The sequence below is a fragment of the Xiphias gladius genome, chromosome 21 (assembly GCF_016859285.1).
Source record: "Xiphias gladius isolate SHS-SW01 ecotype Sanya breed wild chromosome 21, ASM1685928v1, whole genome shotgun sequence".
NCBI classification, from domain to species: domain Eukaryota; kingdom Metazoa; phylum Chordata; class Actinopteri; order Istiophoriformes; family Xiphiidae; genus Xiphias; species Xiphias gladius.
In genome coordinates this window covers 23,683,186-23,708,622 of record NC_053420.1, presented here as the reverse complement: position 1 = coordinate 23,708,622, position 25,437 = coordinate 23,683,186, and the positions used below count along the sequence as shown (strand labels likewise).

The 25,437-nt window shown below is 41.7% G+C and overlaps 1 protein-coding gene across 1 annotated transcript in view; it reads left to right on the top strand.

Annotated features, from left to right (window-relative positions):
* LOC120807382 (A disintegrin and metalloproteinase with thrombospondin motifs 9-like) overlaps positions 1-25,437 on the top strand; it is a 44,885-nt gene that overhangs the window by 984 nt on the left and 18,464 nt on the right. Inside the window, exons 2-28 of the mRNA XM_040159356.1 lie at positions 85-482; positions 2,252-2,414; positions 4,116-4,450; positions 5,152-5,235; positions 5,346-5,470; positions 5,722-5,762; positions 5,901-6,006; positions 7,210-7,356; positions 8,070-8,211; positions 8,908-9,012; positions 10,063-10,208; positions 10,575-10,756; positions 10,914-11,050; positions 11,997-12,114; positions 12,299-12,394; positions 13,526-13,692; positions 13,951-14,080; positions 15,158-15,284; positions 15,400-15,610; positions 15,733-15,897; positions 16,743-16,904; positions 17,818-17,937; positions 19,796-19,903; positions 19,985-20,152; positions 22,194-22,439; positions 24,076-24,237; positions 24,506-24,682. Of these exons, the coding sequence (XP_040015290.1) occupies positions 85-482; positions 2,252-2,414; positions 4,116-4,450; positions 5,152-5,235; positions 5,346-5,470; positions 5,722-5,762; positions 5,901-6,006; positions 7,210-7,356; positions 8,070-8,211; positions 8,908-9,012; positions 10,063-10,208; positions 10,575-10,756; positions 10,914-11,050; positions 11,997-12,114; positions 12,299-12,394; positions 13,526-13,692; positions 13,951-14,080; positions 15,158-15,284; positions 15,400-15,610; positions 15,733-15,897; positions 16,743-16,904; positions 17,818-17,937; positions 19,796-19,903; positions 19,985-20,152; positions 22,194-22,439; positions 24,076-24,237; positions 24,506-24,682 (4,268 nt within the window). The remainder of the gene's footprint in view (positions 1-84; positions 483-2,251; positions 2,415-4,115; positions 4,451-5,151; positions 5,236-5,345; positions 5,471-5,721; positions 5,763-5,900; positions 6,007-7,209; positions 7,357-8,069; positions 8,212-8,907; positions 9,013-10,062; positions 10,209-10,574; positions 10,757-10,913; positions 11,051-11,996; positions 12,115-12,298; positions 12,395-13,525; positions 13,693-13,950; positions 14,081-15,157; positions 15,285-15,399; positions 15,611-15,732; positions 15,898-16,742; positions 16,905-17,817; positions 17,938-19,795; positions 19,904-19,984; positions 20,153-22,193; positions 22,440-24,075; positions 24,238-24,505; positions 24,683-25,437) is intronic.

Genomic DNA, 25,437 nt, shown 5'->3' with positions numbered 1-25,437 from the left:
GTGGGCTGTTTGATTTTTACTAATGCTATTGGACTGCTACTTCAACCTTAATTACATTATTATCATTATTCTGTCATTCCCCAGTAAAAGAGGAGGTCGGTGCTTATGAGATTGTAACACCGGTGAGAGTGAATGAAGCCGGTGACAAGTTTCCAACCAGTGTGCACTTCAAGAGGAAAAGACGAAGTTTGGACGAGAGCACCGGCAACTCTACGGATCACTGGGCCTCGCCAAATATCCACTACAGGATATCTGCTTTCGGAGAGAACTACCACCTCAACCTCACGCTGGATTCGGGATTTATCGCACCTTTCTACACTGTGACGATACTTGGAGTACCCCGAGAAGATAACATAACGGATTTTGCAACAGATGGGGAGGCGGAGGAGGAGGAGGACACGGAGTTAAGGCACTGCTTCTATAAAGGACATGTAAATGCACAAGCAGAACACGCCGCGGTCATCAGTTTGTGCTCCGGACTGGTGAGTTTTTACGCACGGTTAGACCAGCCATGCATGTGATGACATTACGACTGGGTGTTTTACTTTTCCACCATGGGTATTTAGGGGCCATTATTGCTTACACAAGGCTGGAAAAGCTGCCTTACCATTGCCTTAAAAAAAAAAAATTTTTTTCGAAGTTTTGCGCAAACTTGCGCGCCACCGTTTTTTTTTTTTTTTTTTTTTTGTATTGACCGTGCAAATATCAAATTTATCCAGTCGCACATTATTGCGCCTTTAAACATGTTTGTCTACAGAACTGGGCCTGTCCCTGAATAGTAAAGTTGAAGCTGATTTCGAAAACAATCTAGAAAAAATACACGAGACTATGACTTGTTCAGGTTTATATTTGTGGCAGAATCCTGCTCTGGCGCCCTTCCAAAGACTATGTAGAATATCTCTCTAAATAGGGCACACCTGTGCTGACTTGCGAGGATCCCAAATCCATTGCCTACAGTCAAGTTTGATGAACACCCTACATCTTACTTCCATGCCCCTCTCTGGTCTCCCGGTAGTTCGTAACGTCTTTACGCATGCTAGTGCAGCGGGAGTACGGGTGGTACTGACGTCATCACGAATTGGCCCCACTCCCTGGCCTGCTGAAGCATGAGTTTTGGAGTGGAGCAAAAGTGCACTCTGAGTTTATACATAGAAACCACAATGAAGTGACAGTTATGAGTAAACGGTCAGTTTCTTACCAAACGACAAATGTAATTAAAATGCTTCAAAGCCTTTGCTTTAGGGAGTTGAGGTGACATTCATGGAGCCTATTTTATTATTTATTCAAGATCTCTTAAGGGCACATTTATTCTCATAAAGGTACAACTGCTGGATGCCACAATTGCATTTTGTTTCTCTACAACCTATGATGAAGTGACACCTGTTTTCTTGCAGGGAAATGTGTAGGAGAATTTCCTTTTGCCTTGCCAACTCCCCAGGTCAATCAAAGTGCAGGTCCTAGCCCAGTAATAGGACCAGTGTCTTGCTCAAGGGAATGTAAGCAAGAAGCATCATCTTGTGCCCCTTCGCTGAAGACTAGTTCACCCTGCTGCAATGTTTTGCAGATTTAGCAAAATGTAATGTTTTTTTACTGATAGTTTTTGTCTTACTATATTGTCATGAACTTTAAGTATGACTTGTGAAAAAAATATAATTGTGCCAAACTTTTATCAGCCCCAGGGCTGCCATGACAATTATCCACAGATGATGAGCAACAAGTCAAATGTGCTTGGCATGTACCTTATCTGGACGTCACAGACCTCCAAATTAGCCATTCACACTAAACATGCCATGTGAAACACATATAATAATGCTTTCAGCACGATTGCCAAGAACATGCAGTCCTGATAGGCATTACAGGTCTCACTATTATCCTTTTCCTCCTGTTTCGGGACCATTCTTACATGCATGCAAATTCAGTTATTTCAGCTTTTTATGAAAGCCCTGGGGTCTCAGCATTACTTAGTTCCTCTAATGAGTGGTAAATGAGCCACATTCCACTGTTGCTTGCTGTAAATATGTTTTAAGTAAAACATACATTTCATTGGAGCGGTATGGCAGCTCAGTGTTTTTTTTTTGTTTTGTTTTTTTTAAAGATCTTTGAACTATATATTCCCCTTGGTCCCGTCTGTGTAGGTTTTGCAAGTTCTTCCCATGTTTGTTTATTTTGATTCCTAAAAAGGAATAAGCATTTACAGAACATAGATGGATGGATGACAACTAACTGCTATGCATTTTTTTCTGCTATCCAGCTTGGCACTTTCAGGTCTCCAGAGGGGGAGTATTTTGTGGAGCCCCTACACAGCTATCAAGGAGAACACTATGAAGAGGAACACACAAAACCTCATATTGTTTACAGGAAGAGTGCACCCAAGAAACAGACATCTGGGGACAACTCAGCTTGTGACACTTCAGGTAGCGAGTGTTTTACATGATGGGTATGCATGCAATTTACATAGACAAGGTCCTTACAAATATATACATGCACATATAGAACATAAACATACATAGATGTAACCTTGATGCCTCTAGACATAAGCTTGCAAACAAACACACATACAAAGGTACTGTAGGTGCTACCAGTGTTGATCAGACCTCATCACTGAGGAGCTCATGCCAACAGCTGACGTGAATATCTGCTCCAGTCAACCCTCACCCAGTGTCCTCTTTCTTTCTAACCAGCACACTTCTGCTTCTCAACATTGGACTTCGCAGGGGCTGTATGTGTAAAACCCTGTGTATATATATGGTTCATGTGCATGTAGGTGGTTGAGTGTTTCCGTGGGATACAAGTGGATTGTGAACAGAGAATTTGCTCTGTGTGTGTCTTTATGTGCATGTGTTAGGTGACATTTAAATCGGTTCCGACAGACATCACCCCAAAGTCTCCACTATCAGTTATAACAGGAACAGATTATGTAATAGTAACTGAGCTTATTGAGCTATTACAGTAATTTGACCATGCTACTGTAGAATCATTTCTAGCTTATCTGTTTAAAACAAGCAAAACATTTGAGTGTGTCTGGATATTGAGGTAGATTTTGAAAGACAAAGATTAAAAGAAGAAAATGGCTCTGCAGAGCTGGATTCTTTACTGTAAAATAATAGAAAAAAATGTGTCTAAAAACACTGAAGAAATCTTAAAAGGAAAAAAATAGAGTTGATTAAATAGTATAACGGATAAAATGTAATTTTGACATTTTTCCCATAAGTAGGCTACATATAGAGATGTTATGATTGAATTAAAGTGAAAGATTGTTGTGAAACTAACTTGGCTCACATATCATGTCATAGCCTGCATAGCCCAGCACCTAAAACTGCAGCACAGCAATGAGGAAGCTTTCCAACTCTCACACAGGAAAAATAATTTGGAAGTTCACCCTTGTATCATCACATCTTAGTTTACTGGCTGAACTTCCTGTTGACTCTTGTACTTCCTTTGCCTCTTTGATAAGAAAGTTTGGTAGACCCGCTGCCATGAACATGCAGTGTAAATTGTGTAATAGTAAGGTGATGCCAAGTTGAAACTGTCAAATAATCAAAACTAAGAAAACACTGATGCATTGCTGGTGGTCCAGAAAGGGTGATCTGCATGTGCTGAGAAAACAAAAAAAAAAAAAGACTGGCATTCAGCAGTTTTGTTGCCATGTCATGATTAAAATCAGGCTTAATTCCCCTCAGTGTTGAGAAGTTTTGCTGCCCAGTTGTTGGACTGCCTTCTTTTGGTATGTGTGCTCCATTTTTTTATGGCTGGGTGCCAGGTTTACCTAGCCTGAACTCTTTGCCCTCTTCTCTCCCCTCTTCTGAAAGAGGAGGGAGAGAGAAATAAAGCACTCCAGGCCATGTTCATTTGTCAACCCACTCTTTGAGCAACAATAAACAAAGGAGAGAAAGAGGCAACAACATATATTAACAATACCCACTTCCACACAGCCAACTCACCTCATGCATGTCCATATTTAAACACAAATCAAAACTTTAGCTTAATTGTATACACATCCTCATGACAAACATTGATTTATACTTTGTCTGTTTTTCTGAATGAATGTATTTCCCTTCAGCTGTGCATCTTCGTATATTTACACATGCTCCATTCCTTTCGGCTTCTCTTTCTAGGACACAAACACAGACATAAGAGGCACAAACTGAAGAGAAAGCCAGCAGGTGTGACCACTGTGTTCAATGCAGCCCCTGTGGTCAGCGCTGGTATATTCAGTGACGTGGAGTCATTGAGTTCTGGCCTGGCCAGCAATGCTTTACTCAGATCAGAGAGCGGCAGTGCTAGCGCTAGACCATCAAATGATAGCAGTGGTGACTCAGGACCTCACAGGAGATCAAAACGCTTCCTCTCCTACCCGCGCTTTGTTGAAGTCATGCTGGTGGCCGACAGCAAAATGGTGGAGCATCATGGCAGCAACCTACAGCACTACATACTCACATTAATGTCCATAGTAAGTTCTGCTCTGTCAAATGGTTTCATAGCTTCTAGTCGAGATTGTTTGGTTGGTGGAGGTGGTTGGCTGGGCAATGGAAGTGTGCTTCATAGTGTGTATGTCTTTATTGCTGCACACACGTGAACAGATATGAGCTGCGTATGTGCACATCAGTGCTAAATGTATGTACCTGTTCTGCTTTGGTGTTCGTGCAGCAAGTTAGTTAGGCAGCCTTTGGAGGCGGGCCATGGGAGGGAAAAGGGCAGCCTAGGGCAGGGGTAAACACCACTTTCAAACGGCCAGGGGGAAGAGAGGGCAGCTTGAGGGAAAGCCTGTCTGACAGCTTTGATGAATGTTAAAAAATAAGCTCAGGTATGTCACATAGACCGCATACTCTCGGCCACTTCAAATACCAACTTCCGCAGGCGTCTGGGGCCGACAGTCCTCAGGGGGAGGCTGAGATGACCTATATTCTGTTCTTGGCAAAGGCTGCCTTCTCTGCAGGGGCTTAGGCCATTATCAACTTGATCCTCCAATCAACCAAATTCCCTGGTACTTGCTTGAAACTGCAGGAAGGTAGTCCATGATAGAGTCAAAAAAATATACTGTTTCACATTTCAGCTGGGTTAAGTTATTGAAAAGATTGTAACATTAAAACTAGTTTTCAAACTTTTTTCATTCAGAGGTTTGAGGATGTGCTTTGTTTTTCCAATATTCAGGTGTCTTCCATCTACAAGGATCCCAGCATTGGCAACCTGATTAACATTGTGATTGTAAAGTTAGTCATAATAAACAACGAGCTGGTAAGAATACTACATTTGCTTTAATCTCCATACTTACTAACAAGTATGTGACGTACATAACTTATCAATTAAATGACACCTATTATTACATCTTTTTGTATGTTTCTCAGGATGGTCCAGTCATTTCATTTAATGCACAGACCACTTTAAAGAACTTCTGCATTTGGCAGCAGAGCCAGAACATCCTGGATGATAATCACCATTCCCATCACGACACTGCCATCCTCATCACCAGGTGCAAGAAAAATATCAAGATTTTTTGCTGAATATAGCATATATTTAGAAGATGTTTTCAGGTCTGATAAATATCCAGTGACCCAAGTAACACTATAATAAGTATATAAATTCTGGGAGAATCAGTTGCATCAAAGGCTTGGACCAAATTGGGTCCAGATGCCTGACGAATGGAACAGCTATTTAAAAATTAGTGTTCTTCTTTTGTTATGTGCCACTGACCATGACCCACTGTGTATGTCTTCACCACAGGCAGGACATCTGCAGAGCAAGGGATAAGTGTGACACCTTAGGTATGTGGAATTTTTTAAGAAATAGGTTGATAGACTTAAAACTAAAAACTATTTTATACTTTATGTGTTGATGATAATAATGATTCTGATGTAAAATGATGATTGTGTGAAAGCTGCAGTCAGCCTGTTGTTATTTAGGACTTGCAGAGTTGGGCACAGTGTGTGATCCATACAGGAGCTGCAGCATCAGCGAGGACAATGGACTCAGCACTGCGTTTACTATTGCCCATGAACTTGGCCATGTGTAAGTACAGCATGTCTCCACTGATTATTTACCTAAAGTACTGTCATCACTCTTCCTAAGTGAAAGTTTTGGCTTCAGTGAGGCATTAGTAGAGCTTCTAGAGTCTTTCTAAGAATCTACAAATACCTTACCAGCAGATGGAGATCAAGGAATCTTGAATATTTGGACCACACACCACCTGTACATTCCTTCTTCTTCTCTCAGTAATTTGTGATGCTTTTGTTTGTTTCTGATCACATCTGTCATTATTTTTGCCTGCCTGTCATTTTGAGAGGGAATGGGAAAAAGGTCTGTAATTAAATTCTCAGAATTTAAGTAAAACCACTGGTTGTTGACAACTAACCTTCAGCAAACTCTGCATTGTCCAAAGTCCTGAGCCGACCAGAGCTGAGGGGGTTAGCTTGCTATAATGGAGACTGTTACAGACCTTAACAGCCCTCATCACCTATAACAAATGTTCTTTCTAACCACTAAACAAATGGTAGGACTGTTGAATTCCATGTTTATCTGCTTCAAGTGATGACAAAATGCTTGACGACTACTTTGCCCCAGAGCTCAGTGTTATATGGTACCTGTCAGGTGGGGAGCTCAGCAGTCAAAGGGAGGGCTGTGTGTTGCTTTACCTGTCCACCACCAACCGGGACTCTATTTGTTCACCTTGCAGGAGCTTGAATGCTTCCTTTATACACACTGTGCTCTGATTATCACGTCTAAATTTTTCTGCTATATCTATTGCCCAGTGATCATATACAGTAATTTAATATTGTGCGCGTTTCTTTCAAAACTCCCCACAGGCTGGCCACACAAATGCTCTGCATTATTTTCAAATGCAGCCTTGAATGGGTTTACCAAAGCCAATAACACAGTGACAACGGAAATATAGAATTGGTGTTTAGATTTAAAAAAATGGCCAAGATAATGAAATACATTAAGCATAAAAAACTGCTATGTTTCATCTCTGTTGGTTAAACATAACATAACATATTAAAATCTGAAGACCCAGCCTGAAACAGTAATACTGGCTTTTGTAAAATATATCTCAGCCAAACATTGGTTTAATTACCTGTCCATTTCTGTTGCATAAACTATAATCAACAGAATTATCATGAGAAAAAGTGACGACTTTCTCAACCATCCTAGCTTCTCTTTTTATTTAATATTATGTATGATACCTATGCATGTTTTTTCTGTTTTCTCTCCTAGGTTCAACATGCCTCATGACGACAGTAACAAGTGTAAGGAGGATGGAGTTAAGGTTCAGCAGCATGTGATGGCTCCCACGCTTAACTACAACACAAACCCTTGGATGTGGTCTAAGTGTAGCAGGAAGTACATCACAGAGTTCCTTGAGTATGTCAGACTCTTTTCTTCAGAATTGTTCCAAACATGCTAGATGATGTTTTTCTGCTGTTATGGAGAAATCACTGAACAACTCTTAACAGCCCAGAATGAAATATGATATGCCAAGTTGTAAGATCAAGTAAACACGACCTTAAAAGCTCTTGCAAAATATCCTTTAAAGACGCCGTGTTTAAAAACTGTATTATAAAGATATCACAAGTATGTTTCAATAAACACACAAACACACACGCACAGAGTGGAGTTCATGTAGACTGTATGCAGTTTTTCGACTTTTAGTAGCAACAGCCACATTTTTAAGTCATAAATGCAAATAAACTGTCATCATTTCTCAGGGATGTTGCAGCCTCTAGTCTCTTCTCCCCCAGAGGCTCCTCAACCCATTGAGAAAAAACAGGGAACAAGTTCTGTAGGAAAGACAAAATGGTAGAGTATCTGGCAGCTATCAAAAAATCCCCTTCCATACCCCCAATTATCCAAAGTTCTCCCTGTATCGCCCAACTCCTGAATCAAACCACTTACTACATATAGCTAACTGAATATAAACAGAAACCTGTCAGTATACAGTGTAAGCAGTCTATACAGTAGGGCTTCTAGATATGTACAGAAAATTGACCTCTCCGGCTGTACTGAGTGTGTTTTCTGTCTGTGTCTCTTGTTTTTCTCTTTTTTCTTTAAGTCATTTTATTTTTATTTCTTAATAGCACAGGATATGGTGAATGCTTGCTCGACGAGCCCGTTTCTAGGCCATACAGTCTCTCGCAGCAGCTGCCTGGACGGATATACAATGTCAATAAACAGTGTGAATTGATATTTGGGCCAGGAACGCAGGTGTGCCCTTATATGGTAAGTGGAGTCAGTGTGCAAAGCTAAACTGTCATATTGCACATGTTGGTCTTTGAGGGAAGCCTGTAGTTTTATGATCATGTGCTGCAGAGGTCCTCAGCTGAATTTGAAGCCTTTAAAGTTACTTTCTGTATTTAACAACATGCTGATAGTTCTTTCTGAGATGCAAGTAAACAAAAATAAATGTAATGAATATGTAAGACACAATATCTCAGCACTTAAAAATTCTGTTAATAACTCATTAAAACCTGAATAAGAGGAAGGATGGAATCAGGCTTGAATCATCTTCTCAAACCATCGAGCTGTTATATATTTATCTTGAATTTTAAAGGAATACTGCACAAATGTCTCCAAAATATGTGTGACACCTGGCACTGTGAAATAGTTTTCTTGGCTCAGGCTTTCTGCCCTGACTGAAAGGTCATGCAAGCAACTTGCTGAGAAACACCTGGCAGATGAGATGGCTGATGCAGCAAATTTAGTGCATGGAGTCACCTTCTGGCATAATGTTTGATAATGTGTGATAAATTGGATGTCTGCCAATTGGAGTGCACATATTAACGGAGTTGTCTACAGTGAGGTTATTTCACATGACATTTTTGTGCCCTGGCTTGTTCTGATTGCCTTTTTCTTTTTTTTCTCTGGAATGTCAGAGTTAACATTTAATGTATTTATTTCCATGTGTGTGTTTATTAGACTCAGTGTCGGAGGCTGTGGTGCACCAGTCCAGAGGGTGCTCAGCAGGGATGCAGGACTCAGCACATGCCGTGGGCAGACGGCACTGACTGCTCCCCGGGAAAGGTAAGTGTCATGTGGAAATGAGGACAAATGCCTAGTCAGGGGTGTTTCTTTAGGAGCATTGGGAAGTAAAAAGTAAATGGAGAAAGACTTTTTTTAAAAAAATATATTTTAAAAAGTTTCAGAAGCAAAAAATAAAGAATTGAATTGCATTTTATCAGAGAAAAAATTTTAGGATGAATGTGTAAAGGGAAAAACCTGCCAAGTGTTTTTTAAAATTATGCTGTAATACTCATATGGTTCTGTGTTATGATTTGACAATCCTCACTGCAGTTCTGTTTCGCTCTTTGACTTGTGACCATAAAATTGTTTAAAGTCAATTTAATGCGAAGTGCAAAATGACAAAAGAAAACAAGTTTTTAAATATTTGTCAAAGATTGAGACCATTGAGACGTGTAAATTTTAGTAATTGCATATGGCTGGCATGTAAGTAGGTGGCATGAAGCTGTGAATTATAGTTGCTTTCTAGTCAACCGTCTTAATGTAGCTTTTAATTAGGACTTTCTAACTAACCCCTTGCTTCCTGCCACTAACACTGAGAGGACATCAAAGTGACAAAGTCCAAAGATACACACACATGTTGAAACCTTTTCGTGTTTACACCAACATCTCATCCCATGCCATGCCAGAGTACACCACACTGAAAACACTGAAGCTGGAGTCTGTTGAACAGTGTAAGATTATCCTCCTGTTATGAGCTGAGATGTATTTATTGACATTGTGTATGACGTTTTCTTGTCTTCTGTCCAGCAAGACCCAGCCATGAAATGTCTTTTTTGGTTACTCTTTTTTTCCATGCTTCACTGTATAATTTCTCCCAGATTAGTATCAAAGCATGGGAGAGCAGATAGATCTGTAGCCAGTTTCATGGATAAAATTTAACGTGTTCACTCTTTTCCTGCACCTTCTTTGATTTTTTTTTTTTTTTTTTTTTTTTTCTCTCCCTTACTCTAATTTTTCTGTCTTTCACCTACCTCAATCTCTCCCTCTGCTCATATTCTTGCTCTCTTCATTCATCTGTCTTGTGTCATGCCCTTTATTCTCCCATTGCAGCACTGCAAACATGGCCTGTGTATAGCCAAAGAGCATGATGCCGCACCTGTGGAGGGAGCATGGGGAGTTTGGAGCCCTTTTGGTACCTGTTCGCGGACATGCGGCGGGGGCATCAAGATCGCTGTGCGGGAATGCAACCGACCCGTGTGAGCAGTCCCTCTCTTTGTAGTCATGCATGCCTAGTGGACCTTGTCTCCATCTTAGCTGCCAAAGTCAATGTTCCATAGATTAATAGATCAGGGAATTGTTTCCATAGCTAGTGTTCATCAAGACAGGCTCTGTTATGGCAGATCTTACATGGTTGTTTCCTGGTAAATACAGAGATCACTGAGTCTCGTTGAATGTTGCCTTTCATCCCGGTTTAATGGACAGATGGAAAAGAATGGAGCATGATGAAAATGAATCTATCTAAGTAGGCAGTAGGGGAAGAATGCTTACTAAAGCATCTACTTAAAATATTTACTAAATTAGACCAATGATTGTCCACTCATTTCTTTTCATTTCTCTCCAAGGCCCAGGAACGGAGGAACGTATTGCGTTGGTCGCCGGATGAAGTTTCGTTCCTGTAACTCTGAGCCCTGCTCCAAGCAGAAAAAGGACTTCAGGGAGGAGCAATGTGCTGCTTTTGATGGCAGGCACTTCAACATCAACGGTCTACCTCCTAATGTTCGCTGGGTGCCCAAGTACAGCGGAAGTGAGATTCTTTTTTTTTTTTAGTCACTGCCATTGTGCTAGCTCCTTCTGTCAGCCCCTTTTCACTAATGATTAATAGACATAATGGATAATGGACATAATTTGCATTTATTTCTGATGGTATTAAGTATTTGTCTCACTCTTGCCTCCTCTGTCAGTCTTGATGAAAGACAGGTGTAAGCTGTTCTGCAGGGTGGCAGGCAGCACGGCCTACTATCAGCTCAGGGACAGGGTCATTGATGGCACGCCGTGTGGACCTGATACCAACGACATCTGTGTCCAGGGCCTGTGCAGGGTGAGCTTCCCAGTGCTTATTAACTATAGAAAATGAGTCTCCATGGTCCAAATTCATATGTACAGCTAATTTTAGTATCACAAATATAGTTTCTAATGGTAAACGTTCTTGCACAGTGGCCCTTTAGAGTGAATAAAAAAATTTCTGCATTCTTACAGCAAATAGTTTCAAAAAGCAGTTCAGTCCAATGTTTATATATTAATTCCAATGTTTATGTCCCCGATCCCTGTGACAGATTTTTTAGTTTGAAAGCTTGATCGCCAACATACCATACACATCAATATGCTTCTTGAAAGAAGCAGTGGGTTGCTCTGTGTACACTTTGAACCACACACAGTGTTTTGGTTAGATTGTGGTTCAGTAAGTTTCCCTTCCGGTCTTGGCAAGTGGACTTTGATCCGGGCTGTTGCACTAAAGCCAAGCTCTTCATCCTTGATAGAAAATCAAAAATGTCTCTCGCTACAAACAATTACAAGCAGAACAACTCATGCCATTTCTAGTCTGTTTTTTTTTTTTTTAAGGAAATTTATTTCAGATGGATGTAACTATTTCAAGGGTCAGTGGGTTGGATTCTTTCTTTCATGATTAGTATTTCATCAAGAATTAAAGAAGTAATGGCCAAGTGGAAGACAGTTTATGTGACATGTTAATATTGCAGTGTTGAACTTTTGTCTAACAACTGAAATTAAAGAAAATTAGCTGAAGAAACCTTTGTTTTGAAATCTGACTTCTGCCTACCAGTTCATTTTCATATAAATTTATCTGAATTTTATCCCTCTCTTCTTTCTTATCTTTATCGTCCATCCGATCCTCTTCCTTGCCTTTCATCCTTCTCTTCCACTTTCCCTCTTTCAATCCCTTTCCTGCTACTACTATCTATATTACTGCTGTCATTTACCTAATTTATATTTTATCTACCCCTCCGTTCTACCTCTTTACTGAGCAGCAAGCGGGCTGTGACCATGTATTGAACTCTAAAGCCAGAAGGGACAAATGTGGTGTGTGCGGAGGCGACAACTCTTCCTGCAAAACTGTGGCAGGCACCTTCAACATTGTCCGCTATGGTGAGCTACAGCCTCTTTCATTATACTCTTATTTCAGTTTCAGCAAATGTTACATTGCTTCAATACATTTTTACCTGTGCTTAGACGTCAGAATAAATAGCACTGACAGTGGAGCTATCTTGTTAGTGTAGGCACAGAACTTTGTATATTAATGATTTAAACACACCACTCATGCCATTTGCAGGCTATAATGAAGTAGTGCGAATACCTAGTGGTGCTACAAATATAGATGTGCGTCAACACAGCTACTCAGGGAAACCAGAGGATGACAACTACCTCGGTAAGACATTCAGCATATTTTAAAGAAACTAATGTTTCTATTTTGTTGAAAACGCCTATTCTTTGACCTGCATGTTTGATGTCTTCCTGCCTGTTTATGTGAATGTCAGTGTTCAGATTTCAGTGTTAAGTTCTGCACTGCAGAGGAGTTGGCATTTAGCGTGCATGCTAACATGTTAATGTGTCAGAACTAGGCCTGTGGGTACCATTCCCATAAGGTCAGTTAGTTTATAAGCTTTTGTGTTTTGTGTGTGTGTGTGCATACAGTGGGTGTATATTTTCTTTGGTTCTGTAAATGTGTGTCTTTCTGTGCCGCACAGTGTGCCTGTCTGCCATTCTGGATATGGCTGCTCTGTCAGTTATTAGTGTACGTGTCTTGTTGCTACGAGCATGCTAATACTTGAGCTCAGATAGCCCTCTGGGTACCATTCCATCAAGATCAACAAGTGTGTGTCTGCATGTCTTATTGTTTTTTTTTTCTTTCATTCTCTCTGTGTGTTTGTTCGCCTGTATGCTTGATTATATGTCACCATGCAAACATTTGAACATGGTTTTTTTAGTTGTCATCCTTTATTGTGTGTGTGTATTTGTATGTATTTGTGTATGGGCACAGTCATTAGGGGCCCAATGTGGGGACGATTTTGCCGGAATGAGGGCCGCTCTCCACGGTCATATTAGTGTAATGTGTGAAATGGCGAGGAAAGTAAAGGCAGGAAATTAGCTCCATAATCGCATTAGGGTGAATGAGTGCAGCAGACTGGCTTTTGAACAGAACAGGATGCCCCTGGATGGGACTTCTCCAGGAACAGAGGATTATTTTACCCCAATAAGGCTTTACTGCTGCCTTCTGCACGTGCCTTACTGTAAATGAAAATCTTAGCCTCAGTGTTGCTAAGATGCCCTGTCGCACACAAAGAAAAAAGCTATTGTTTTGTTAATGTTAGCTAGTTTGTGTCTTTAGAACAATAATTTTCACATAACTTTTCACATTTTTTCATTTTATCGGCATTTTGGAAATTTTCCTCAATTTAGCGAAGATGGCTTGATCTTACATCGAATACCACTCATTCTAGTTTTCTGTTTCAGTGGGATCAACCACAGTAAGTGACTGATGTTTTCTGGTTTCCTGCAGCCATATCAAATAGCCGTGGAGAGTTCCTGCTTAATGGAGAGTTTGTGGTCAGCATGTTCAAAAGGGAAATCAAAGTAGGAAATGCCGTCATCGAGTACAGTGGCTCTGACCATGTCATTGAGAGGATCAACTGTACTGACCGTATTGAAGAGGAGATCATTGTCCAGGTAAACCCTCACGATGGCTTATGCAGGAAATGCAAAGCAAGACTAGTTTACCAGCAATGGCATGAGTGAAACTTACAGTATGAGAATTAAAAGATAACTTAGAGGATATTTTGAATACAGGAACTTAAATGCTTCTACAGGCTTGTCCTCCACAAGTTTTTACTTTTACTTTGATGAAGATGTGGACAATCCATTATGTTAAATAGCCATAATCTTACTGTATTTTAACGCATATCACATTGCCTGCATTTTCCCAAGGTGCTGTCTGTGGGGAACCTTTACAACCCAGATGTAAGGTACTCCTTTAACATCCCTATAGAGGACAAACCTCAGCAGTTCTTCTGGGATGCCTATGGGCCCTGGCAGGAGTGCAGCCGCTTGTGCCAAGGTGAGGGGGAGGCACAAGGGCTTGGCAGGGTGAGGTGATGGGAGTGGTCAGTGATAAATGGAGTAGTGAGTGTAGGGATGAGATGGAATGAAGAGAGGAGACATGGGAACCACTGAGCCAGAGGCACAGGGGAGAGCAGATTTTCTGGCTTAACTTGACAAGCCCGTGCTAGACATATAGGTTTGGAACAAGTGATTAAAGTTCAACCTCACAGCATGCTGTGGCAGATTACCTTCTTTGGCATGACTGTGGATATGTCAAAGTGTGTGGGTGTGCAGAGGCGGATTGCAGGTAAACTTGAAAACTTGTTGTGTTATATGACTCGAATACTCTTTCTCGACACTGCCCTGCTTGAACAACCAGCAGTAAATTCCAAAGAAAAACCAATGAGTTCACACAGCAGGATAAACAGCTAACATGCATTGCCCTCAGCACCTGTGATTCTCTGATTTATATGGCTTTTCTGCCAGTCTGGGACACACTAAGCTCGCATAGCACTGAGCTGCAAAACTTAGTAACATGAGGTACTGATAGTGAATCTGTTTCTTGGAGCCACATGGGGTTTAAATCTCTCTCCCTTACTGTACAGTAGGTGCACTGTAATTCAGTGCAGGGATGTCAAGAGCCAGATAAAGCACACACGCATAGCTGCTGGTATTCACGGCAATTCTATGGTGATCTGTGTAGTGCTTGAGCGAGCTGTTGCGTTGACTCAGATGACAACTTGCAGGATCTTACAGAAGCTAAGGTCAGGCAGTGGAAGCTAGTGGAGTTTCATTTGAGGATGAAGGTACAAGAAGCTAGATTGCAACCCTAGTCATGAAATTCTGCATACTCCATGGGAAATTTCTAATGAAAGAACAACATCCAAATGGTCAGTTCTCTTTATTTAAAAGCCTAAATATGCAACAATTTTTTAAAATATCCATGTAAATAAAACAGTGAAGGTAACAAAAAATACTGCTGGGGGTGCAGTATTTCAGCTTTGTTTGATATATTGTGCTTAAGAATTTTAGGACATACTTTGACTTTTTGAATTCATCGGCTGTCCAAACCTGCATTGTTGTGTCTTCATAGGAGAGCGAAAGCGGAAGATTCTCTGTAGCAGAGAGTCGGACAGGGTGGTGGTGTCAGATCAGAGGTGTCATGGTACAGCCAGACCTGCTGTCATCACTGAGCCCTGCAACACTGAATGTGAACTCAGGTTTGTATTACCAGTTTAACCACCATTTAGCCCCTGTATGAACCAATCAACGAGTCATTCCTCACTTGGTCTTTTAATAATACTGACGAGAATTTACCCTATCACCTTGACGCAGGTGGCACATAGCCCGTAAGAGTGAGTGCACAGCTCAGTGCGGTCTGGGATATCGTACCCTGGAAATATACTGTGCCAAAATCAGCCGTACAGATGGCAAGACTCAGAAGGTTGATGACCGCTACTGTAGTGGTCAGCGCAAACCTGATGACAAGGAAGGTTGCCATGGAGACTGTAACCCCGGTGGCTGGGAGTACTCGCCTTGGTCAGAGGTAATATTGTTCTAAGAAGTGCGGGGTTTGTGCGTGAGCATAACCTATATGTTTGACAAAGTTTATCATGGGTTATTGTATATGTCTTTACACTTGCTGATGTCCAGATGTTTGTACCGCAGTGCTCCAAGAGCTGTGGTGGGGGCACCCGCCGTCGAGGGGCAGTGTGTCGAAAGGCAGCTGAGGCTGGCGGTGATGAGAGCAAATGCAGTCAAAGGGACAAGCTGACCGTCCAACCCTGCAATGAATTCCTCTGTCCACAATGGAAGACTGGTGACTGGTCTGAGGTCAGTTCAGTTCTTGTTGTATTCTCTTTGCCCTTAGAGGGAGACCAGTCTTATATCTACTGGTCACATATAGTGATGGAAGGAAGTGGATAGGTTGAGGAGACGATAGCACACACACTGAAAGTTTACATTGAAATGTTTCAACTTGAAAATCATATCTATAGAAAAAAAAACCTGAGAGGAATGATGATTATGTCTTCTGTAAATTTCTGTTTAGACATATGGTTACACAAAGCTGGTGCGTATACATTTATCTGTGCGGTAGACTTCCTCACAGTGTTGTTCATGTAGCTAGGTTAACTCAGTATAAACAGTAGAAACAGACTCTAGCGTAAATAATTTAGTTTTAAGAAAGCGATGATCTGGGTGAAATGTAAAATCCCAGTGTTGACTGTGCATGTCTCCGCTTTGGAAGAGTTGCTCCCCTCCTTCCGCTACAGTGAGTGTTGGGAAATTGGTGATTGCAGGGTAAGATTGTACTTAAGTGTTGTACAGGTTACACATTCTAGAGAAAGGAGTTTGCCAAGCTTTGCGCTGCATTCCAGGAATATTTTAAATCTCCCATGTGGTGCACAACTTAATACACACACACTGTACTGTATACATACTTAGTGTACTGTACTCACACCTAAGTAAACAAACTTGCCCTGTTTTTTTTTGTCCCTAACAACCACTATTTTTTTTTTTTTTGAAAACTTCATATCCTGCTTAACATCACAACACCAAATAATCTTTCTCTGTCATAAACCTATATTCCAGCAGGATCAATGGCTGACAACAACTAGTGTTCATGTAATATACTATATACATATCTAACTCTAAAACCTGAAATATTTTCCTGTCAGTGCCTCGTGACATGCGGGAAAGGCTACAAGCACCGTCAGACGTGGTGTCAGTTTGGTGAGGACCGTCTAGACGATCGCTTCTGTGGTTCGTCTAAACCTGAGTCAGTGCAGACCTGCCAGCAGCAGGAGTGTGCCTCTTGGCAGGTCGGACCCTGGGGACAGGTGAGTCACCTCCCTGTATACACTATTGTACCCTTTGTTCAAGGCTGTCAAAAATTGTTCCAGCAGTATCATTTATGGGGTTAGTGCTACTGCAGTGGTACAGCTGATGGACAGATGATATTAAATAATGTTTTTATATTGTAGACCAGGTGAAACAGCATATCACTGTATCAGAAAGGGAAGTGTGTGTGTGTATATATTTATTCGTGTATATGTGTGTGTGTGTGTGTGTGTGTGTGTTCACGCACACACGCACACACTCCTCCTGCAAAAATAAAAATACAAAAGCTATGTATTTTTGTTTTAGCTTGTTAGGCCTGAACTTCTACAAAGCTTTGTATAGGTTTATGCATACAGTACATGGTGTCTGTGTCTGTGTGTGTGCATTCTCAGCCTCATTTGTGTGTGTGAACTGACTGAACACCCAAAAATGTGAGATATTTTTGTGGCCCCCATCAGAGGATGTGCGCATGTTAAGGTATATTTGAAGTTGTTTAATGAAGCGTGGTCAAATGGTAGTTGAAGTTGCCGCCACACAAGTTTGACCCTGTTTCACTGGAGGCAATGAGGCAGAAGAGAACGTGGGGTAGTACCCTCTGACTTGGCTACAGTGGAAAAAGGACAATGCAATGTATATGAGCAAGGGTTCTTCATGAATTAGATTTTTTGGGACTCTTATCTGCTTGAAACTTGGATCTTAGGATGTTTGTCAGGAGAATGAAGGGGTAAAAGAAGCATTTTTTTATTTCAAAGCCTGGTTTACAGTTTTTTTTAATTGTTTTCTGTTTGGGGGTTGCTTTGTTGGCTCAGATGAGCTGTCTGTTTTTTGTTTGCCTTCCTCGCCTTTTCCTTGGTGTGGTCTTTGGCTCTCTGTTCGCTCACCACTCCTTTTTTTCCCCCTCTTTGAACCCAGTGCACTACCTCGTGTGGGCCAGGCTACCAGATGCGAGCGGTGAAGTGTGTGGTTGGCTCTTATGGTGCTGTCATGGATGACACTGAATGTAACGCTGCCACCCGACCCACCGACACCCAGGTAAGGAGGCCATTCGTTTCTTCTTTGCATCTTTTCTCCCTCTGTCAAACATCTTTGTTCTACTTCTCTCAACTTCCCACAGTCTCTTTATCTCTTCATCGCTTTAACAGCCACAGTTTTTCCATGGTTTAGTCTCAAACTGATTGATACTGTGAGCAGAGAAGAAAGCATCCATGATCATGCATACTGACACTCAAAATACACATGCATTTCCTTTCCACCTGGTCTCAATAAAGCTATGCTGTCTGATCTACTCTGCTTTAGAGGTAAAGAAAGAGGGGAAGATTATACAGGCCTCAACATCCTCACATACACACACAGCTCTCAGACAGAATCCCTCAAGACCCAAACATTGCAGGATAACCTACAGAGTTACTCTTCAGAACACTCTATCTTCATTATGAAAGAGACACTTAAAGTCTGGCAGAAGTCATGTTTCTCTTTTAAGTATTTACTCTTTGGTTGAATCTTGACAATGCCCTCATTTCAAAACCTCCTTTAGTTGTGACAGCTGCTGTTGGACACTCGAATGCAGACTTCAATAAAATATAATTCAGAGAAATGTCACAAGTTACATTTAAAGGATGTTCTTCAAATCACTAATGACTAATATTTAAAGCAGTGATAAATACTTTGTCCTTTCTCCTCCACCAACTGGTAATGCAGACTGAGAAAGTGTGATGTTTCACTCGCTCAGGTTTACGTGTGTAATTGTTTGTTGTTAAATCTGTTTGTGCATCTTTTAATTGTTCCACACAAACACAAAGAGACACAGAAAAACCAAAGAAACCTGTTTTGAGCTGAATGACAGTTTTGTTTGGTCAGCATGGGGCGTAAAGCCATTTCAGAGGGCTGAGCATGCAAACTCAGGATGAGGCCCCCCTCTAGTCGAAGCGGCTCTTAATTCCGGTGCCTGGGCCGGCAGAGCCAGTGACCCTGAAGCAGTCGCCCCACCTCGTTGTGATTCTAACCAGCCAGCCATGAAGTGGGCCACCAGGCCGCCTGTCCCACCACCACCAGCCACCAGGCAAGGCTTAGAGAATCAGGGACAGATAGATGGATGGAGGTCTGTTTGAGAACAAGGAGGAGAGAGGTGGAGGCAAGGGATGCTTTGCTCAATTCTTCCTCAGATAGATTGGAGAATGGAAGGAAAGGAAAAGTTATGAGCACTGCTTCGGCCTATTATATAATTTGTAAAAGCTCTAAGGCTGTAGTATACCCACTTACTCACAAACTCTCATCATCACAAATATTTTATCAGTTTATACATTTAAAATATGACTGACACGAAGTGTGCGTAGAGCTACTTTAAGCACTGCCATGAGGCCTATTTGTTTCAGTTAGGTTTCAGAGTGTGGAATGTGGAGCCTGCTCAGATCCCGTGCGACCTGATTAAGGCCCTCATTCTTAGAAACTGGGGGTCAGAGGGCACCAGAGGGCACGGGGGGGAAAAGAGGAAAGGGCGGAAGGTGAGGGACAAGGGGGTGGATTAGGGGTGGAGTTTACAACCACGCCAGCATGGGCATTGGAGCCCTGAATACCACTCCACTATGACCTGTTATGACAGGGATCAGGGCTTTATGCTGAGTGGCTTACTGCCACAATCCATAGTTTGAACTGACGGGGCGGACCCTTTTAATGTTGTTTTGGTAAGGTGGGGGGAAAGGGTTGATGGGAAACAAAACTGCTCTCAAACATAGAGCTGAAGGAATATAGTTTAAGTTGTTAATGACTGTCCCATGTCAGAGGAGCTATCTCTGATATTCATGGTATTTTGTGGTCAGGGACAGATGTTGTTACAGTATATTCATTTTGTTAATCATTGCATGAACGGGTGTATGTGTCCTTCCTTCCACAGGACTGTGAACTGGCTCAGTGTCCCAGCAGCCACCCTGTTCCCCCAGGGACCAAAGTCCCCTCCCACCAGGGCCACAAAACCCAATGGCGGTTTGGTTCCTGGACCCAGGTCAGTTGTCCTGCCATATCTTCAATCCATTTGTCTTTTTGTTGGTTTCCAGCTTCTTAACCTTTGTCGTCTGCACACCAGTGTACTGCCAGCTGTGGCAAGGGGACACGGATGCGCTATGTGAGTTGCCGTGACAACCAGGGTGGTGTGGCAGAGGAGTCGGCATGCGCCCACTTACCAAAACCCCCTGCCAGAGAAGTGTGCTCAGCAGTGGCCTGCGGACAGTGGAAAGTGCTGGAATGGACAGTGGTAAGAAAACCACCCATCATCGTCATTTATTCATTTGTACCTGACCCAGTTGTAATACATTATCTCAAAATTACAATGTTAAGCTGCTGTATTTAAAATGTACACAGGCTGTTGTAGAGGACAGCTTCAAATAATGGGAAATTTGGAGAAGAGTTTTTCTGTTGAATCATTAAGTATTTCCCCTCAGATCTGGATCTCATTATACTGACAGAGAGCACTATTGATTAACCTAATCTGCATCATCAGTATTGCCATCCAGATGTTTTCCTTTGTTGCGAGGTTTATTTATTTAGTATACTCTAGATTATTTTTCGCCTATGCTGACAATTACTGACTGCACACGCTACGTAGATGTTTGTGTGAGCAGGGATGTGGAGACAGGGTGGCAGCTGGAAGGCACATGTGTATCGAGGTCTGGAGGAGGGCTGGAATTAGGGTTAGGAAAGCATTACATGTCTTTCTATGGTTGTGTAGACATTTTTGTTTGAAATCAGTGTTGTTAGGGTATTTTGGCTGGCCCTCACAACTTCAATGGGCTGTTTTAGGACTAGAACTTGGTTTTACGGGTTGAATTTAGGTTTAGATTAGGGTCAGGAGCTAGAAAATGCATTATGTCAACAAGTGCCCTCAACTACAGAAATAGCTGTGTGTGTGTGTGTGTGTCTGTGAGAGAGAGAGAGAGAGAGAGAGAGAGAGAGAGAATTGGAGTGAGGCACAAATTTCTGGAGCTGGGAGATGCAAGGGGCTGCAGTGAGGGGCTCTAGTCTTGTTTACAGATGTTTCTCATCAGAGTCCTGAAGATACAGTACAGCCAGACTACAGTTCTGGTCAGCATACACATACACATGCATACACACCCACGCATATACCACCAAGCCAAAGACACTAATTGACCCCAGAATAGGAACTAGTTCATCCCGAGGCCAAAAAAGATTTCAGAGGCCTATCCCAGCCACAAATGCATGCACACACACACACACATATACACATACAGACACACACACTCACGCTCACACTCGACTTGTTCCACTCTCCCTGTGGAGGTACTTCCTAGCCCCTTACCCTAACCCTAACCTAAACCTAATTCTAACCTGAACCCTAAAACTAAGTCTTAACCCTAAAAAAACCTGGCTAACGCACACACACAAACACTTCATTTGCTAACCCAAAGCAAAATAGCTTCTTTATCTTGCAGTGTCAGAACGCTCCAATATGACAGTTTTTTGTTATTGTTCTCAGAGTCTGTACAGCCTACAGTATGTTATGTAATCAAACAGCTTAATTTAGTGCCATCATATACAACAACTTTTATGTATGTAAAAGCTTCTTACAGTATCTATAATCATGTGAATTTCATAACATTATGACAGAGCAGTGTAAATCTGGACAGTGTAATCCCAGGTGAGGTTTTAGAACAGACAGCTGTTGCATAAGTATAATAGATCACCTTATGCAAGACAGAGAGTGGTCTCTTCTAGGGTGGAGTTTAGTGAGACACGGTTAGCGCTTGTTGGAAGATCTGCCTTTTGTTATTTTCCTAAAAAGAAAGCAGTGCACTTGGGTCCTTTAAGGAGATACCGCATTGTCAGCTAGCACCAAAGCCACGGCAATTTGCTTGCATGCCATGTTTAAATGGAATGTGTTGGCATCCTAAACATCAAGTCAAATCTTACTTTCAGTTTGTCTTGGATGTTGGTTAGATTCAGGTTCCATCTGTATATAGTTAAAATAGTTCTGCTGTTTGCCTCTGGTTTTGGCCTTCAAACAGCTGGAAATATGGTCAACACCTCAAAGTCTGAGGCAATAGGAAACAGGTCACCAAATTCGGAGTGAGCTTCTTTTGTAAGGTCCTTCAATATTTGGAGGAAAAAGAAGAGTAAAAGGTATAAAGGGATAAAGATAGACAGAGAAAAAAAAAGATAAAATGTATGTTTGTTTGCATGCTGATATATATTTGCATGCATTTATGCTGATGACTGATGTCTCACTGTGTGTGTGTGTGTGTGTGTGTGTGTGTGTGGGTGTGTGTGTGTGTTTTCAGTGCTCAGTAACCTGTGGCCAAGGGAAGACGACACGGCAGGTACTGTGCGTCATCAATGACCAAGAAGTGAATGCTAGTGAGTGTGACCCAGATGATCGTCCTACCACAGAGCAGGACTGTGCTATGTCTCAATGCCCGTCCCGCTCCAGTGATTCCCGACCTTTGCCGTCCTCACCAAACGCCAGCGCCAGGAACAACCTGCCCCGTAGCCAATCCCACCAATGGCGAACCGGACCCTGGGGCGCGGTGAGGCATCTTACTGTACACACACCAGCATCACATCAGAGGGGTCAACAACCATTTCTCTGGGGCCTGACATTTGAAATGTTGCGCTGAATATTGTGCAGATAAACCCTCAGTTTAAACACGAGAAGGACGGCGAAATTTTAGTAAGTGGGAAAATGACACAGCTGCTGAGCAGAGGCAGCACTGAGATGGCTCTTTTTGCAGTGATCCTACTATTAAGAAACTTCTTGTCCACATCAGGAACTGTTCAGGTCAATTCTTATCATGGGCAAAATTGTACCATGTCAGTTTTCTTTTTCTTAGTGAGCTAACTGTAGTAACTTTCTTTATGGCACTGTAATAGGGAAAAAAGAGCACCGGAGCAATGCTCTGCCCTAGTGAATCAGACTGTAGTGCACAACATTTCATCCAGTCACTTTCTGTATTGAACAAATTGATAAAAGAAATAATAAAAAAAATATATTCGAGCTTATTCTTGCTGATAGTTAGAAGAGAAGATTGATACTACTTTCAGGTCTGGATGGTTAATATGAAGCAGCAGCCAGTAGCTGGTTATTTTCGGTAACAGATTAAACAAACAAGAGATAACATCAACAATAATGTTAATTAGCAATCCTGCAGGCAGATTTGGACAGAGCCAAGCTAGCTGTTTGCCCCGTTTCCAGTCTTTGTGCTAAGCTAAGCTAACCAGCTTCTGGCTGTGGCTTTATATTTACTGTACAGATGTGAAAGTGGTGCCGATCATCTAGCTCACAGCAAGGAAGTGAATAAGCGTAGTTTCCAAAATGTCGAACTGTTCCTTAAAGATGTCCTAACTAAATTTGTCCTCAAGATGCAAAGTATTCTCCACGTTCCTTGTGTTGCAGGAACTTGGGGTAAATTGCAAAGTCCAGCAATTTCTTAGAACAGTTTGTGAACCAGTTATTTGCTTCCTACAATGCAATGTAAGTTGATGCAGACTTTGACGCTCATGAAGTGAGGCTCATTTCTCCAAGTCCTGTAACCTTTTCAAGACAAGGCCTTAGCCATTGTGATGTGACACCACAGGATAGCGTGACCCAAGAGCCACAGGCTCCCCCCTCCCATGGATCTCTTTCTCTGTATTGTTCAGCTGTTATTTTTGTTTTATTTTAAACTGGGTTAGTGATAATGTCTGTCCAAAAATAACTTTGACCTTTAAATAATTCTGGGAAGTAATGAAAGCTATTTCTGGTGACTCTTCCTTCCTCTACCCTAAGAATATATATACAGTATATATATATATCTTAATATAGCAACAGATATTGTCACTCATTTGACCTGAGATGTCTCTTACTATTGTTGTCTGAATTTTTTTTAAGAGTTTATGCCGTGTCCACACAGTACATACTGTGTACTGCACATTTACTCCCCAAATTTCTTAGCCTGTGCGTTTAACCTGCTAGTGATTTTTCTATGTACACAGCGACACATTAATTTAGAAAATTTGCAGCTGGAAATTTTACATTGGTGTGTTTTTATATGTCATCATGTCTAAATGAAATATAAATAATACAGAGTATGTCCCTCTGGGACTCATTTACACCTATACATTGAGCATCTGTTTGTGAGAACCATCCATTTGACAGTGCATACTCTTCTCGCTTTGTAACAACAGTGCTCCAGCACATGTGCAGGAGGTTTCCAGCGGCGTGTAGTAGTGTGCCAGGATGAGAATGGCTACCCTGCCAACAGCTGTGAGGATCGCAGCCGGCCCAATGAGCAACGATCCTGTGAGTCAGGGCCATGTCCACAGTGGATCTATGGCAGCTGGGGAGAGGTAAGACAGGCAACACTTTACTGCACATGAGATTACAGCTTACCATGGCTCTTATGTCTCCTATACAGAAACTTGTCTAGCTCAGAGAGAAAACTTTTTACTGAAAACGCATTAGAAATCAGCCAAGACTCAGACTCACATTCTCCACGCTGCACACAAAACACATCTATTTTCATGTGAAAAAATGGCCTCTGTGTTCTCTTCACGCCCGAAAACCTGTTTCCCATACCCGCCTGTAAAACACAACCTCTCCTCCTGCTGTCTTCAGTGCACCAAGCCATGTGGAGGTGGGATAAAGACGAGGCTGGTGGTGTGTCAGCGTCCAAATGGCGAGCGTTTCAACGATCTGAGCTGCGAGATCCATGACAAGCCACCAGATCGTGAGCAGTGCAATACTCAGCCATGCCCGTCTAGCCCCCACTGGAGCACAGACCCATGGAGCTCGGTACGCTCATAAAAAATACTCTATATCTTGTTTTTCAACCTCACATTTTTTCAAATACCTGTAGTCTTACTCTTTCACAAACAGTCTTAAAGGGGCAGGATGACTATAGTGCTTTCGCACTGGAGAAATTACACTCCCGCTTCCCTACTTTTACTTTTATCCCCCTCCACTTCCTGCTCCCTCTCTGGTGCCTGCGATTGGTCAACGTTTCCTCAAGACATTTGGAAAGTTAATTTCTGTTGCACTTCAATGGCAAAGATACGTTCACTTGCAATACGCCAAAAAAGTACAACTTTACAAAATGCTTCAGTGACAGCTGTGACCATAAGAACATTTTTTTTGTCAGTCCTAGTTACCATAAATCTGTTGATGAGCCTTGTACTAGTATTTGAAAAATTCAGGATCACTTTGTATCACAATCAAAGTTAGTTTTGTAAAATATTGTTTTTAAAGATAATTTATTAAGATATTTTTTCCTTTTTATCTTTTGTATATAGCATTAACTTTAAAAAGTGATTTATTTTGTGTCTTAGCTCTTTGTATTCGCACATTTAGCCAATCGTTGTTCATATGCAAATACTGATGAATGTTTTTGTATATCAGGAATATACAGTACGATGCCTTGTTCTTTTATTATCCAAAGAATGGCCCATAATCTCCAAATATGTGGTGCTACTCAATATAGTTTGGTGTTCTACTATGAACATTAAAAGCACCAACTTACATAGGACTGTATTTGGGCTGTGTACTATATA